This window comes from Bos javanicus, chromosome 12 (assembly GCF_032452875.1).
Source record: "Bos javanicus breed banteng chromosome 12, ARS-OSU_banteng_1.0, whole genome shotgun sequence".
Classification (NCBI taxonomy): domain Eukaryota; kingdom Metazoa; phylum Chordata; class Mammalia; order Artiodactyla; family Bovidae; genus Bos; species Bos javanicus.
The window spans coordinates 18,973,104-18,989,472 of record NC_083879.1 but is presented as its reverse complement, the minus strand read 5'-3'; the positions used below and the strand labels follow the sequence as shown (position 1 = coordinate 18,989,472).

At 38.6% G+C, this 16,369-nt stretch overlaps 1 protein-coding gene across 2 annotated transcripts in view; it reads right to left on the bottom strand.

Moving 5' to 3' along the window:
- The window catches only part of CDADC1 (cytidine and dCMP deaminase domain containing 1), a 30,794-nt gene extending 14,448 nt beyond the window's left edge, over positions 1-16,346 (bottom strand). Inside the window, exons 1-5 of one of the 2 annotated variants that reach the window (XM_061434629.1) lie at positions 16,143-16,346; positions 14,977-15,074; positions 10,352-10,426; positions 7,123-7,300; positions 3,826-4,395 (exon numbers count right to left, since the gene is read on the bottom strand). In XM_061434629.1, the coding sequence (XP_061290613.1) occupies positions 3,826-4,395; positions 7,123-7,300; positions 10,352-10,426; positions 14,977-15,074; positions 16,143-16,224 (1,003 nt within the window). In that variant the 5' untranslated portion in view covers positions 16,225-16,346. The remainder of the gene's footprint in view (positions 1-3,825; positions 4,396-7,122; positions 7,301-10,351; positions 10,427-14,976; positions 15,075-16,142) is intronic. The other variant, XM_061434630.1, reaches the window with a different exon arrangement.
- Between the last annotated feature and the right edge of the window lie 23 nt (positions 16,347-16,369).

The following is a 16,369-nucleotide window of genomic DNA, read 5'->3' as shown; positions in this document are numbered from 1 at the left end:
GCCAACCCAGTCATAGACGATGTGTGTGCAGAGATCACTGCAGTAGCAGTGCCCACACTCGGGTGACTTCAAAGCTGTAACCAGACTTTAGGGTAACTTTACTCAATCTCCACCAAGTCAGGTTTTAAATACCTATTTCTAATAGATGATGAAAGTAAGACAGAAGTTCCTGAACTAATGGATTTGGTGTAATAAACCATTCACAACAATCAAATCTGTCTTCTCCTAGTATTTTTTGTACTCTATCAAGGAAAACACATTTCATGGATGTGTTCTTACTATGAAAAAAGTTCAAACTCATAAACATATACCCTTATGGGCCTTCACATATATATATATATTGCTGGTAGGTACATGAAAGGAATTTTAATTTACACAAAATGATGTCCTTTCCCTGACCTTCAGAGTTTACCATGTGGGGAGAAGAATGCCAAGTTGTTGACGTGATGCTCGTTTCTAAATCAAGTGGTAGAAGTTATAAATGTTAGATTAAAATTTCCCTGCAGAACCAATTTAATTACTCTGCAACAAGCAAAGCTGTATTTCTTTAAACTATTAACCTTAAACAGAAAATACAAAACCAAAATAGAAATTCTACATATTCAAAGTAAGTGATTAAGATTTAGGTCTCTTCACCCAACCTGCTTGCCTTCCTCTGACATGAAGAATTTCGTAACCAAGACTTCCGTTCCCTGCATACCTGAGTCCCTACACTCATGAAGCTCATGTCTGGTGTGGGAGGAAGGTGGTAACAAGAGTCTAAAAGCAAAGGCAGTGTGCTGGGCTATAAAGGAAAGGAGTGTGATGCCGAGGAACAGGGTGGCAGGAATGCAATTTAGAGGTGGAGACTGTCAGCAAAGGGATTTGGGGATAAACAAAGTCTTGTGCCTTCCAAGATCTTCAGAATATAACATGGTGAGAAAAGAACATAATTATGGCTTTATGCTCATTTCTAAGGCAAGTTGCAGAAGCTAAAAATGAAAACCTCTAAGTAAAACTGTACTTAATACATGCATAAATCTGGAACAAAAAATGAAAAACTCATAGAAATTCTTCAAATCCCAAGTTTTTAATTTTAAAAGTTAAAAATATTAACTTTATCTAGAGAGCTCAGGGCAGTGACTAACATATGGTAAAAGCTCAAAAAGGGTTTGCTGAATGAAAAAAACAGAGTAATATGATTTTAATGAAATAAGAATATCTATTTGCTGGGTGGGGGGGGGGGAGAAATTCTTCATATCAAGTCTACTTTTCCTACCACTGACACTAAGCATTCTTCATATTATTATTTTTTAGTCCAGGAGCCACCTTTTCTGTTTCAGTCTAAGGACAGACTAAATCTTGTCAAGAGGGGGAAAAAATGTGATTAAAAAATTTTTTTTCTTCTTTTTTTTTTTTTTAGAATTTTATTTATGGCTGTGCTGGGTCTTTGTTGCTGTCCAAGCTTTTCTCTAACTGCGGTGAGCGGGGGCTATTCTCTAGTTGCTGTGCGAGAGCTTCTCACTGAGGTGGCTTCTCGTTGCAGAGCATGGGCTCTCCTCTTGGTCGCCCAGGCTTCAGGAGCTGGGGCACACGGGCTCAGCAGCTGCAGCTCCCGGGCTCTACAGCACAGGTTCAATAGTTGTAGCATATGGGCTTAGTTGTCCCAAGGCATGTGGATCTTCCTGGATCAGGGATTGAAGTCGTGTCTCCTGCATTGGCAGGCAGGTTCTTTCCACTGAGCCACTAGGGAAGCCTCCCAAAACATGATTTTTAAACTAAGTTCCACTGTTTAGCTAAGGATAGTTTCACCAAGAGAATATACTTTACTACATGTCTTTTGAAATCGGAATAAAATTTCATCCATATACAATGGAGTAGGTTTCACCCAGCCCTCAAGGTTGGATGACAGATGAGGTAATTTCTCAAAAATCTTTTCACATCTGTAATTTTTATGTAAAACTTCTTTTAAAAAATTCTTTCATGTCTATAAATTGCTACCCAGGATCTGCTCATTCACAGGGTTTTCTCTGTATACCCTTGAAGGAAAGGTCAACTTGTAATCACTGAGCCAAACTCCTCGGACCCTTTGATCACCGAAAGTCAGAGGACTCTTTATGCTATTGTTCTGGAACACAAGTGTGGTTATTTTCACTCCCAATACTGTGGTCACATCAGGGTTTGTCCAAGTGTGGTCCACAGACCAACTGCATCAGAACCATTGGATACTTGTTCAAAAAGCAGACTCCTGACTCCCATGGAAACTCCCTGAATTAACCTCTCCAAGGGAGGCAGCAGAGTTGGGAACGTAGACTTCTCATGTGCATCGCCTCAACTGAAAGTTGAGAACCGCTGAGTTATGATTTGAAACAGTTAAGCCTTCTTGGCTATGTCACCCTACTTTCATCATCAACATTGTGTGGTTCAGGAGGAAGGCATGATTGTCAGCTTTGGAAAACACCTAGTCTAACGGAAAACAGGACATAAAAAGAAATCAAAACTCACACTTAAACCAGATAGTTAAGATTAGATGCCCTTCAGTTGTTTGGCATCATACAGTTTGTGCCTGTAGCAGAATCAAATTCTTTTAAGGTGATGATTAACCCTGTTGAATGTTGGAATCCCTTGCAGAATTTTAAAAATTCACAGGCCTAGGACACACCCACAGGGACCAGGCTTAGTGTGTCTGGGTTAGAATTTGAGCATTTGTACTGAGAACTTCCCTGGTGGCTCAGATGGTAAAGCATCTGCCTACAATGTGGGAGACCTGGCTTCAACCCCTGAGTCAGGAAGATCCTCTGGAGAAGGAAATGGCAACCCACTCTAGTATTCTTGCCTGGAAAATCCCATGGGCAGAGGGGCCTGGTGGGCTACAGTCTATGGGGTCACAAAGAGTCGGACACGACTGTGACTAAACTTTCACTTTAAGTTTCTATGGTGACCCTGACAAGCTGCCTTTTGCAAACCTCCATTTTACTGAAATTACTTCAACCCGTGGTCTCTGTTGAGCATGTACTGCAGACCAGTGCGTCTGTATGGACTTTTTCTGAAGATTTTCTCTATCCTCCTTCTCTTCTTGGAATAAATTTTAAAATTCCTACTATAGCCCACTCACCAGGCATTCCTCTGCTGCTCCTCCTGCCGGAATTTTCTTTTCCCTATTCCAAAGTCGCATTTTAAAAAGTGATCATCATTCTACTTTCAAAAATGTTATGTCTGGTAAGATGTAAAAATACTATTCTGTAACTGGAAATATAGATACCACCCTTTATCATGGTAAGGTAAAATTCCCAAGTAATATTTTCCTTCTTCACATACATACTCATGTACAACTTAATAAAGTTAAAAATGTTTGATTTCTCCCCTTGCTGTTTGAAAACATATCAGAAATTGGAAGAATCTGCCAAATTTTCTTCGATTCTACTGGTTATTTGAAATTCATATTTTAAAGATTTTTCTAAGTTTTTACTAAATATTGAATAGATATAGAATATTGAGTAGTTAAAAAAAGAGGAATAATTCTGGTTCTCTCTCTCTCTTTTTGTCCTTTCTCTAGTGGAGGGCTCATTCAACTGGGAAATGATAAAAGCAAGCAGCAGAAAGGGCTGAATTAGATCCTGATTTATAAATGCAGCATCCAATATAGGCCACAAGAAATCCTAAAACTGCTCTAAGAAAGAGTTGTCTACTCAAGGGTCTCATTAACTTCTCTATATTGGTATAAGCAGCAACACTTTAGTATCTAAGAGTCAATAAACGCTACCAGAAGTGAAACGAACACCACTTTATGTCTGACACAAATACGACCCCATCAACCCCGATTTAGGAACTAAGCGTGTAACTCACCAGTTCGATATGCCAGTAACCTGGCCTGAATCATGCAGTGCCTTGCAATTTCTTGTGGCAAACTTTGATTGTGAATTTCATTACTGTGTTCGGTGTTGCCACAATAAAATCCGTAGTGTTTAAAGTTGGGCACGCTGGAAGCTACTGCGGCCAGAAGAAGGACAAGGTCTTTCATGTTCTGCCTTAGATTGCTAAAGTACGGATTCTCACACAAGTTCTCCAAACCTATAGTCATCAGTATTTGCTTATGCATTTCTTCATTGGAAACCAAAAATATCATTTCATATTCTTTTATTCTCTCTTGTTTACATTCAGAATAAAAATCAAAGTTAGTGTCTGGCAATGTTTTGGAAATTTTTTGAATAAAGTCACATTTGTAAGAGGTCTCTTCTACAAACTGCACCATGTAACAGACCAAAGGCTGAAGTAAGACACACACGTGGGCCCGACTGTTTGACTTCAGTCTTTCCACTGCTTTGGCATCTAACTTTGCGTCTTCGAAACCAGAAGCCTCAGTGAGCAAACTTATTTCTGGGTCAGCAGGCCAATATGAAATTCGATTAACTCCAGCTGAAATAAAGAATATGAAAGTTAGTTAGCAGATGCCTGCCGAAATTAAGGGTTTTCTTGATAAATCCATCATATCATTGCAGTTGATCCTGAGGTCCCAGTGTAATAAATGTCTACTACCAAATCACCAGTAATATAGCCTGAGTGTTGGCAAACTATGGCCACAGGCCAAATCTGTCCCGTTGCCTACTTTTGTACAGCTTGCAGGTCAAGAATGGCTTTCACAGTTTTTAAATAGTTGAGAAAAAAAAAATACTTGTAACACAATGAAAATTATATAAAATTCAAATTTCAGTGCCCGTAAAGATTAGTGGGAACACAGACATACCTAATCACTGACATATTCTCATTGTTTCTGTACTACAATGGATTAGCTGAGAGCTGAATAGCTGTATGAATACGATACAGCCTGCAAAGCCTAAAATACTCACTATGTGGCCCTTTATAGGAAATGTTTGCTGACAACAAAGCCCGTGGGAAGCATCTATGCAATCAATGGTTTTGCTAAGTGTGGTCCCAAAGCCCAGAGCTAGGAAGATGTACCAGAGTCCTCCAAGTAATGAAATGGCTGCTTCCAGAAATAGTGCAGCATAACTGATATTGACTAGAGTTTTGAACCTAAAATAAACAATTCATCCATGCATGAAAAATGTATTGGTACTTTAAACTCTTTCTCTGGGAAGCTCGTCGAAGAAAATATTTGAAGTAAAGACAAAAAATAAAAATTCATGTACGTATATGTTTAGTGCAGCATTGTTTAAAACCGTAAAAATAGAAAAAATCTAAATGGCCAAAACAGGGGAACAGTTTAACACATGACAGTCCTCCTCATAATAAAATATACAGTTATCCAAAACATCCACAAAGAATTTATAACGTGACGGGAACAGGGAAGCAGGGGGAGAGGAAGAAGTGTGAACTGCTTTTACGAATACAAAATTAAAGACAAAACAACAAACTAGAAGGAACATTGTTCAGTCAACGTAGCAGAGGAATAGTTAGTCATTTTAACATGGGCTGCTGTGCTTAGTGGCTCAGTCGTGTCTGACACTTTGCGATCTGATGGGCTGTAGCCCGCCAGGCTCCTCTGTCCATGGGATTCTCCAGGCAAGAATACTGGAGGGGGTTGCCATGCCCTCTTCCAGAGGGATCTTTCTGACCCACATCAAACCCAGAAGCAGGATCAAACCCAGCAGTACTACAGGTGGATTCTTTATCACTGAGCCACCAAGGAGTCCCATCTTTAACATACAGAGATCGAAATTCTTGAGAGCACATGTGAATTGACAAGAGAGAAAGTAAATTTACAAAAGAGAAAGCAAAACTGAATAACAAACATGAAAACAGTTTTAAATTTGTGTTTGAAACTGAACAACAAGATGCCAGATACAGAAACACATAAACATTCATCAATTAATTAGTATTTAAAACAAAGAAACCCCTTTGCTCATGTCTCATATAATTTCCATTAGAAAAGGCATTTATTTTTTTTATCATTGTGCCCAGAGGTGAATAGCCAGATGGCCCACAGGTTTTCTATATTCAAAATAATAAACATCTGAGTTGAACAAATGCACATTTCTATCTACTCCTTGCTACTACAGACTCTTACTGTGGCTTGGGCTGGAAGGTAACTGTGAAGGCCTCCTTTGAAGGAGGCTCTAGCATGTGACCACTTCTTCTGGAAGTGCCTATAGCTCAAGGGAACTCCCCTTAACACCAATCTGATCTTTACTCTCCTGCACTGGCAGGCAGATTCCTTACCACTAGCCACTTGGGAAGCCCATGTAAAAGATGCACCATTTTTTAAATAGGTAAATGGTCTGGATACATACCTAGGTGCAAAACAGAATCATAAACACAAAGATTAGAGAGGAGCCCAGTGTGTATAGATAGCTATACATTAATTCTTTGTGCTCCTCCTTCCAAGGGGTAGAGTAGTCACTGGAAGGCAGCCACCCAGCCAGGAATACAGTTCCCACAATGCACGCGAACAAAAATGATGTCTGTGACTTCCAGGCCAGGGTTTTTAAAAAACAGGTATGCTTTCTCTTGCTTTCCCTAGTGGCTCGATGGTAAAGAATATGCCTGCCAACACAGGAGACTCGGGTTTGATCCCTGAGGTGGGAAGATTCCCTGGAGAAGTAAATGGCAACCCACTCCAGTATTCATGCCTGGGAAATCCCATGGACAGAGGAGCCTGGTGGGCTACAGTCCCACGAGGTCGCAAAAGAAGCAGACAAGACTTAGAGGCTAAACAACAGTAACAAAGCAACATTTTTTAAACATTCAAAGAGTCGGACACTACTTAATGACTAAACAAAAACATGCCTGCTCTCCTCTGTCTCTAGATACAGGAGAGGCCAGTAGGGATTCCAGGAGCTTACGACAGAAGATGCTGAGGCCCACACATCAACCACAGAATAGCTGGCTGCTGTTTGATAACACCTGCACTGGACTATTATATGCATGATGAGTGTCTAATAAATTAAGCCACTGAAATGTTGTTGGTGTTTGTTAAAGTAGCTAGTATTAGTCTACCAGTACACTGAGGGTCACCTAACTAGTGACACAGCTGAGACCAGAATACATCTTTTCCGATTCTTCTTCTTACAGTATATCAAACTGTCTTCAGATACATATGTATATTTTAAAATTATATTAGGCAATTTGACTTGTTCTCAGATAAATGCTATTAATCCCCAACAAAGCCTTATCTACACTTACCATTTACAATCATTTTCAAACAAGCAGAACATGGCTTTCTGGAAAAATAGAGATCACAGTTTTTCAGCTTTGACCCATGTTTTATCAGAGCAATTTTCCCAGCATGTAAATCTTCACTTGAACAGTGGAGACCAACAATTTTCATATTTTTCACCACCACAAGACCAGTTCTCTTCACCTATATTAAGATATAAAATAGTAATTTATTTTATAATATCTAATGATCATCTCATGGATTATACTTGATGTATGAATAAAATTAAAGTTTAATTCTTCATCTGAACATAGTTTGAACAAATACACATTTCTCATTAGGTCCAAAAAATTTTCTGAAGGTTTAAAATGTTGACTTTACACCAGAAGTCTTCTAAATCTAGGCTTTCTTAACCAAACAAGCATTCAATTATCACAAATTTATCCTAGTAAAAAATGAATTACTTTTTACCCTAGTAAAGGGCAATAATGAAGTTGATTTGACTTGTTTCTTATAACATCTAGCCTAAGACTACTTAGTATTAAGGTTCTAGATAGTAAGAAGGAAAATTTTGGCAAACCTGTGATTTTACACATGGGTAAGTGAAGCCCAGAAAATTTACATGACTTTCTGAAAGACTCACAGATGGTAAAAGCCAGAACTAAATCAGAGGTCATCTTAAATTAAAAAAAATTTTTTTAATTGAAATATAGTTGATTTACAATGCTGTATTAGTTACTGCTGTAAAGCAAAGTGATTCAGTTATACATATATACATTCATTTTTTTATATACACTCTTTTCCATTATGGTTTACAATAGGATACTGAATATAGTTTTCTATGCCAATTAATAGGACCTTGCTGTTTATCCATTCTATATAGATAAAAGTTTACATCTACTAACTAAAAAATTTTTAACTTATCATATTTTACTTTTTATTCTTATTTATTTACTTATTTGGCTTCGGCATGTGGGATTTTAGTTCCCTGACCGGCGGCTGAACCTGTGCCCTCTGCATTGGGAGCACAGTGTCTTAACCACTGGACCATGAGGGCAGTCCCTAAAATATTTTAAATGCTGACTAAAATAAGATAATTCTCAACTTCTTTCTAACAAATGATTCTACTAATTTTTAAGACTATGGCAGTCTAGACTAACGTGGTTAGGATTCACCTTCCACAAAAATATAGGTTATTTATAATTTTTAAAATGTTTAAAAACATATATTCAAGCTCAAGGAAAGGAAGACATAACCTCGGGTGTTAGAAAGGAGAGAGAACTCAAAGCGAGAGCAGTCAGCCACAGCCGTCTCAGCGGTCTCCCGCCCACAGTAAGGGCTGGGCTGACTTTTATTTTTCAGTCCCAAAAGCTGGGCATGGGCTGGAGGGCTAAAGAGTGGTTCCTTTAAACCTAAGGTGACCTAACTTATACAGATACTAATCAAAAAGGCAACTGTAACAATATTACATCAGATAAAACACATTAAGGTTAAAAATCAGTTCTGCGTGTGCCACAAAATAGCTGTTTTCACAGCAAAAGATTCTGAAGGAAGGGACATAAAACTAATCCTTGGGTTCATAAGGGATTTCACAATATGAGGGGGACTTGGGCTGAGAACACAGTGTCCATTATTCCCTATTCCCTTTCAAAAGATTTTACTCTAAAGTTATTCCCAAGAGGACACGTTTGAACTCACTTTCAAGACGAGACCAAACTAAAAGAGCCAAGTTTCGGTTTCAGTTATGAGTATAAATTTCTGTAACAGTGGAAAATGAGACTCAGTGGAATATCTAAAAATCATTCTTAAAAAATGAAGCATTACTCATCACTTAATTTTTTTATTGGAACAATCTTTTAGGCCACATTTATCACTTTTTTGTTGAGAGTACTTTTTACTTTCGAAAATATCTTTTTTTCTTCCCATTTTGTTTTTAGCCAGGGCCAAAACCTCAAGTTTGAGACCAGGATTCTTCCATCCCAAATTTAAAGCCAATAAAGGCCTCTGTTGCATTCCATTCTGGGACTTCTGCTTACTCCGACTCCCAGAACTAAATCTTTGCAGTGAGTCACTGTTCTGGATCCTGATTTTGCTTCACTTCTCTAACATCTTGACAAGTCGTCTATGTAAACCTAATCACAGAGTTTTACAGTAAAACAGAAGTGAAAGAGGACAGTCTGTTTTGTATACGTTCACTACTTTTTTCCTTTTTCCTTTCTTATAATTAAAAACATCTACATATTCTAAAACAAATAATTTCTATATTCTTGTTGGGCATTTTCAAGACTCACTCTCAGAAATAACCAGAAGTCTCCAGGAATGTACATCAAGGTAACTTTTTTGAACAACACAAATGTACAACAAGGTAACTTTTTTCAAAATGTGAATGTTTTGTCTCTACTCCACACCCGATGAATCACAGAGTCTCTCTGGAAAACCCAAAAGATTAAGATGGCAAGGAAATACCAGGCATATTAAAAAGAATGAGGCTCATCTGGTCAGGTCTGGGCTTTGATGTTACTCTACTTATAAGCTAGTAAGTTGGCCTGGTGCTGTTCCATAGATGCTAGCAGAAGACATCCTATGTCAGAAATGATGACTATGGTTCATGTACAGCAAGCAGGGCGAGCCTCATGTCTGCAACGGTCCCCTTGCCCACAAGGGGTCATGAGGACAGGCCTGTATGGATTTCTAGACACAGAGTGAGCTAGCTGCGTCACAGGACAGGAATACTGCGCTCGGGAATTCTGCTGTGTTTTATTGAGAATAGTGCAAACCTGTTCTATGTCCCAGAGAGAGACATTACTTCAACCCTCAAGGTCACCTGCTGCAAACTCAACTCCTGAGAAATGGCCTGGGCAAAGCGAGCGAGGGCCTTGCATTCTTGCCAAGACCAGCAGGATGTGTTGGAGTTTGAGAGAATATGGAAGAGTGTTTCTCAACACATTCTATATGAACTCACATGGGAAGGTGACGAGAGTGAAATTTGAAAATGTTAAAAAAAAAAAAAAAAGAGCAAGATATAGGAACAGATTATAGATTATATAATCCTATCTGGTCTCACCTCCCCACCCCCAGCCTTTGGAGAAACATACATAGTCTTGTAAATGTATGATTTTTAGAAAGATACACAAAAACTCTCCTGGAAATGGGAATGGGGAACTTGAATATAAAAGAAACTTTTATTCTACTTTGTATCATCCCTTTTGCTTTGTTATTATGAACATGTCTTTTTTTTAAATCATAAAAATGCACCTGTTTTTTGTCAGCAGATACTCTGGCCATCTCTTCATTGTCTCCTAAGGGTCCATGCTTTCCTTCCTCCTTTTCCTAATTAAAAGCAGATTAAGGGGCGGGGGAAGGATTAGTACATAAAATGTGATTAATTCAATATTTCCTATGTAAAGAACAGGAAGTGGAGGAAGCAGTGATGTTGGTAATGAAATGATGGAGGTGTGGGGGGTGGTAGTGGTAATGCTGACTGTACGTACGACGATAATAATAATACCTAACAGTTACCATGTATCTGGTCCTAAATCACCTTCTTTAATTTTCCCAGCTTTTACAAAGTAGCTATGATTATTCTCATTTTCCAGATGAAGAAACTGTGGATAGAGATAAAATATCTCAACCATGGTCACAGAGCTAATAAATGGGTAAGCAGGGATCCGAGCCCCTAATCCATTGTCTTCATCATTATGCTACATTACTTCTGTCCTGGAAAGGTATGTGAGGTCTTTCAGCATAAAGATAAGGTCCCAGAGGACACCATGGGAAGAGCTGGGACAGAAAGACAATACATGATGTATACAGAAACATGAGGGAACAATGCAGTTATTCTAAAGTCTTAATGAAGTAATATTCGGGAAATTTTAGATAGGTCTTACTTAACTAAAATTTAAAACTATGAACCAGTAGGAGAGAGAACTATTTTTAAATGACAGCCATGTTCAATAGTATTCTATTTCTATTCCAAATTTTTTTTTTCAAATTTATTTAATTGGAGGCTAATTACTTTATAATACTGTGGTGGTTTTTGCCATACATTGACATGAATCTGCCCCGGGTGTACATGTGTCCCCCATCCTGAACCCCCCTCACCTCCCTCCCCAGCCCATCCCTCTGGGTCATCCCAGTGCACCAGCCCTGAGCACCCTGTCTCATGCATCGAACCTGGACTGGCAATCTGTTTCACATATGGTAATATACATGTTTCAATGCCATTCTCCCAAATCATCCCACCCTCGCCCTCTCCCACAGAGTCCAAAAGACTGTTCTTTACATCTGTGTCTCTTTTGCTGTCTCACATACAGGGTCATTGTTGCCATCTTTCTAAATTCCATATATATGTGTTAGTATACTGTATTGGTGTTTTTCTTTCTGGCTTACTTCACTCTGTATAATAGGCTCCAGCTTCATCCACCTCATTAGAACTGATTCAGATGTATTCTTTTTAATGGCTGAGTAATACTCCATTGTGTATTATTCTAAAAGTTTTAAGTACTTATGGTGTTTTTTTATTTTTTTCCTCCGAAGTCCCACTCATTTATCTAGTTTTAGACTGGATAACTAAAAATTCTTACTCTTTATACTATGTATACTTTGCTGAACAAACCTCAAGACACATTCATACAGTGTAAATATTTGACAACACAGAAAACTCAGATAACAGTTATATTCAGAAATGGTTGTAGTTAATAATTCCCTAAGGTTGGCAAAAATTATAATTTAAATGTCCAATAATAAGGAAATAGACATGTTACACTGATAGAATGGATTGTTATGCAATCATTAAGATGACAATAAAATGATAAAAACCTAGAAGAAAACAGGTGGTAAGCTTCTTGACATAGGTTTTGGTAATTTTTTGAATCTGACACCAAAAGCAAAAGAGCAAAAGCAAAAATAAACAACTGGAAATACAACAAACTAAAAAGCCTGTTGAGTTGGAGAAAATATTTGCAAATCACATATCTGACAAAAGGCTAATATTCAAAATATATAAATAACTCACACAACTCAACAGCAAAAAAAAAAAAAAATCAACAAATCCAATTAAAAATGGGCAGAAGCTGAATAGACATTTTTCCAAAGATATACAGATGGTCAACAGGTAAACAAAAAGATACTCTACATCGTTAATTATCAGAGAAGTGCAAATCAAAACCACAATGAGATATCACCTCACACCTGTTAGAATGGCTGTCGTCAAAGAAGCTAGAATTGACAAGTGTTAGGGAGGGTGTGGGAAAAGGGAACTCTCATCCACCATTGCTGAGAGTGTAAATTGGTTCAGGCACTATGGAAAATAGTATGGCGCTTCTTCTAAAAATTAAAAATAGAACTATAACATGAACCAGCAATTTCACTTCTGGGTATTTATCGAGAGAAGATGAAAACACTAACTTGAAGAGATATATACACTCCCGTGTTCACTGCAGCATTATTTACTTACAATAGCCCAAATATGAAGACAACCTCAGCGTCCATCAACAGATGAATGGAGAAGAAACATTGTGTGAGTATTCAATACACACAATGGAATATTATTTAGCCATAGAACAGAATGGAATCTTGCCATCTACAACATAAAGGGATCTCAAGGGCAATATGCTAACTGAAGTGAGTCAGACAGAGAAAGACAAAGACCATAAGACCTCTCTTATATGGGATCACAAAAGAAACAAACAAAAATCCCCAAGTTTTCAGAGACACAGAGAATAGGATGATGGTTGGCAAAGATAGGGGTGAGGGCGGGAGAAATCGCTGAACCACTGGCTACTCTGAAAGCATCAGACTAAGTCGCCACTCCAGTGCTTATAACAGTATTATAACATGAGCATTTTCAATATTGTTAAGTCAAAAGGGCAGCATCCAGAATTAAATGATATCCAAGTAATAAAGGAAATAGAGCAAAAGTATTGTGAAACAGCACAAAAATGTTAGTAGTCTCCAAGTGGTGCAATTATGAGGCATATTTTCCCTTCTATTTTGTAAATAATAAACATGTATTATTTTTGTAACACATAAAAATATTTTATTTTTAAAAAGACAAAGATTTTTAGAGTGTCAACAGCAGTGTTTCCAATACAAGTACATATGAAATTGCATCTTAGAGTTTCTGTGGCTTACTATCTATAGCAAAAGCAAGATAAAGAATTTAATAAGTGAAACGACTTTATTACTTTAGCTTAGAGAACATTTTTCTTAATAGGAAAAAGATCTTATCAACTTTGTGAACATCGTGCAATTAATAGTGGAATTATTTATATAAATTAATGTGCCTGTCTGATGAAAAAGAACAAGATATATTTTGGGGTGTGTGTGTGTGTGTGTGTGTGTGTGGTGTGGTGTGTATGAATGAATTAAAATGATACCAAATCTTTATATTAAAAAAGGTTCTTCAAAATTATTACTCAATTTGTAAAAAGCCCCACTTTTAATTAATGTTTAACTGAAATACATTTGACATATAACATTGTAGAAAATTAAGGTGTGCATTAATTGGATAAATTTGTATATTATAATATGACTGCCATTATAGCAATAACTAGCACCTCAATCATGTTACACAACTATTCACTTCTTTCTAGTACTTGGAATAATTAAGTCCTAGTCTCTTAGAATGTTTGATGATTATAAAATAGTATTGTTTTCTGCATTCCCTGCGACTGTGCACTAGATCTCCAGGGCGTATTTACTACTCATAAGCCCGTACCCTTAAACAACATCTCTCCTGTCCCCTCAGCCCCCAGTAGCCACCATTCTACTGTCTCCGAGCCTGGCCGTACAGGACTTGTCTTTCTGTCTGACTTCCTCATTTTGTATAATGTGCTCAAGGTCCATTTACTGTGCTGCAAATAGGAGGACGTCCTTCCTTCTCACAGCTGAATAACACGGCAACGTAAAGTCCAGCTTTTAAACGCACTTTAAAAGGCTTAAATCTTAAACATTTGCTTCTGTCTTTTTAAGACAAATTTCATCAGCAAAAAAACCCCAAAACCAAAAAAACCAACAGCTTGGCAATCTTCTATTTTTATAAAATAATACTAAGCTATTAACAACTAGGAAGAATAAAGGAGTTCAAAATCCATGAAGAAAATGAAGAACTTTCTCAAAGCCAATAATAGTAAGTGGTTGAAAAATAGGAAATAAAAATGCACAACATCTTAAATAATGTTTTATTTATAAAACATTTCACATAGGTATTGGGAGAAAACCACTCCGAGAACTATCATTTTATCATAAAAATTCCCTATCTACACACAGACCTTACACTCTTCACAAAAATTAACTTAAAATGAGTCACAGACCAAAACTATAACACTCCTAGAAAATAAACATAGGAGAAAACCTAGATCATTTTGAGTATGGCAATGACTTTTTAAATACAACACCAAAGGCATGATGCCTGAAAGAAATCAATGGTAAGTTGGACTTCATTAAAATTAAAAACCGCTCTGCAAAAGACAATGTCTCAAGAGAATGAGAAGACAAGTCGCAGACTAGGAGAAAATATTTATAATAGACACATCTGATAAAAGACTGCTCTCCAAAATATACAAAGAACTCTTAAAACTCAACAATAAGAAAACAGACAACCTGATTAAAACGTGGGCCAAAGACCTTGACAGCCAGCTGACCAAAGAAAACACAGATGGCAGTTTGAGAGGGTAACTGTTAATATTCTATTTTTAGTCTGGAAAGCGAAACCATCACAGCTATGAACTACAAGCATCACACTAAACCATGAGAGTGTTTTGCAATTTGAAGGCTTGGTGAGTTTGTTTTTAAGTGTGAAGGAAACTAGAGCAATAAAATCAGATTTCAGACCACCGCTTGTCTACAGGTTGAAAAACCATCTATGAAAAAAATTATACCTGAGATTTCTGTCTTTGGGTTTTCACTGCTGGGAAGAGTTCCATCCAGAGACTGAGCAGAGTGAAAAGGTTGACTTTAGAAAGCCTTGGTATTTCACCTACAAAAATAGAGGGCAAACACTTAAAACTTTTACTGATGATGAAAATAAGAACTAAGCTCACTGCCACCTGGGTGCTGCAGCCTGGGCTTCGCTGTTTTAGCAAGAGGCAGAGAAAAAGGCAATGGCACCCCACTCCAGTACTCTTGCCTGGAAAATCCCCTGGACGGAGGAGCCTGGTAGGCTGCAGTCCATGGGGTCGCTAAGGGTCGGACACGACTGAGCGACTTCACTTTCGCTTTTCACTTTCCTGCATTGGAGAAGGAAATGGCAACTCACTCCAGTGTTCTCGCCAGGAGAATCCCAGGGACGGGGGAGCCTGGTGGGCTACCGTCTATGGGGTTGCACAAAGTCGGACACGACTGAAGCAACTTAGCAGCAGTAGCAGCAGAGAAAAAGGATTCGTGTGCAAAAGAATCAAAGCACTTTCTTATCAGAAAGTTTCAGCCTCAGTACCTTCCGAAGTTGGGCCCTCTTTCAACCCAGCAGAAAAAAAAAAAAAGTACAAGTGATGCACGTAGCTATGGGAATTTTATATTTATATTTATATTTATATATATATATATATATATATATATATAAATAAAAGTTATGAAACATCCTTGCATCAGACATCACGGTGGAGCAACCTTTACTCTGAACTGTGATGAGGCGCTGCAACAAGGGCAGGGATTAGAACATAGAACTAAAAATACGGTGACCTTAAAAGGTAAGGGAGCTGAAATACAGGAAAGCGCTGCGTGCGGTTAATTTTGGAATCAAATTTTAAAAACAAAACAAAACAAAACACGGTTTAGGGAATTTTCAGGCTCGCCGATCCCCAGAAATCCCAGCTCCAGGTCCTGGGAGGAAAAAGTAAAGGGGAGTGAGGAGTGACCTCAACTTCAGAAGCCAGTGCAGCCGGGCCAGGAGATCCCGGTGACGGAGGGGGTGACGCGCCCCGGGCAGGGATGGGACACCCAGGAGCAGAAACGCAGAAGAGCAAGCAGGAAACCTGGAGTGAAACGGCAGGAGACGCGCAGAGCCAAGCGAGAGGCTGACGGCGGGAGCAGGATTCCGGGCACTCACCGGTCATACTGCCCGTCTGGGTGCTGACTGACCGTCCGGCCCCCGCGCTCTCCAGATTTTGCATCTGCCCCGCTTCTCTCATCCCCAGCCTAGCGGCCTCTGCTGCCCAGGAAACCTCTCACAGTCCTGCATGATCTTTGCCCCAACAACCCCACCTCTCGCCTCCTCCCAGCAACAGACAGGACGGTGACGGCTATCTCGGCGCGGTCAGATGACGCACGGGTTCG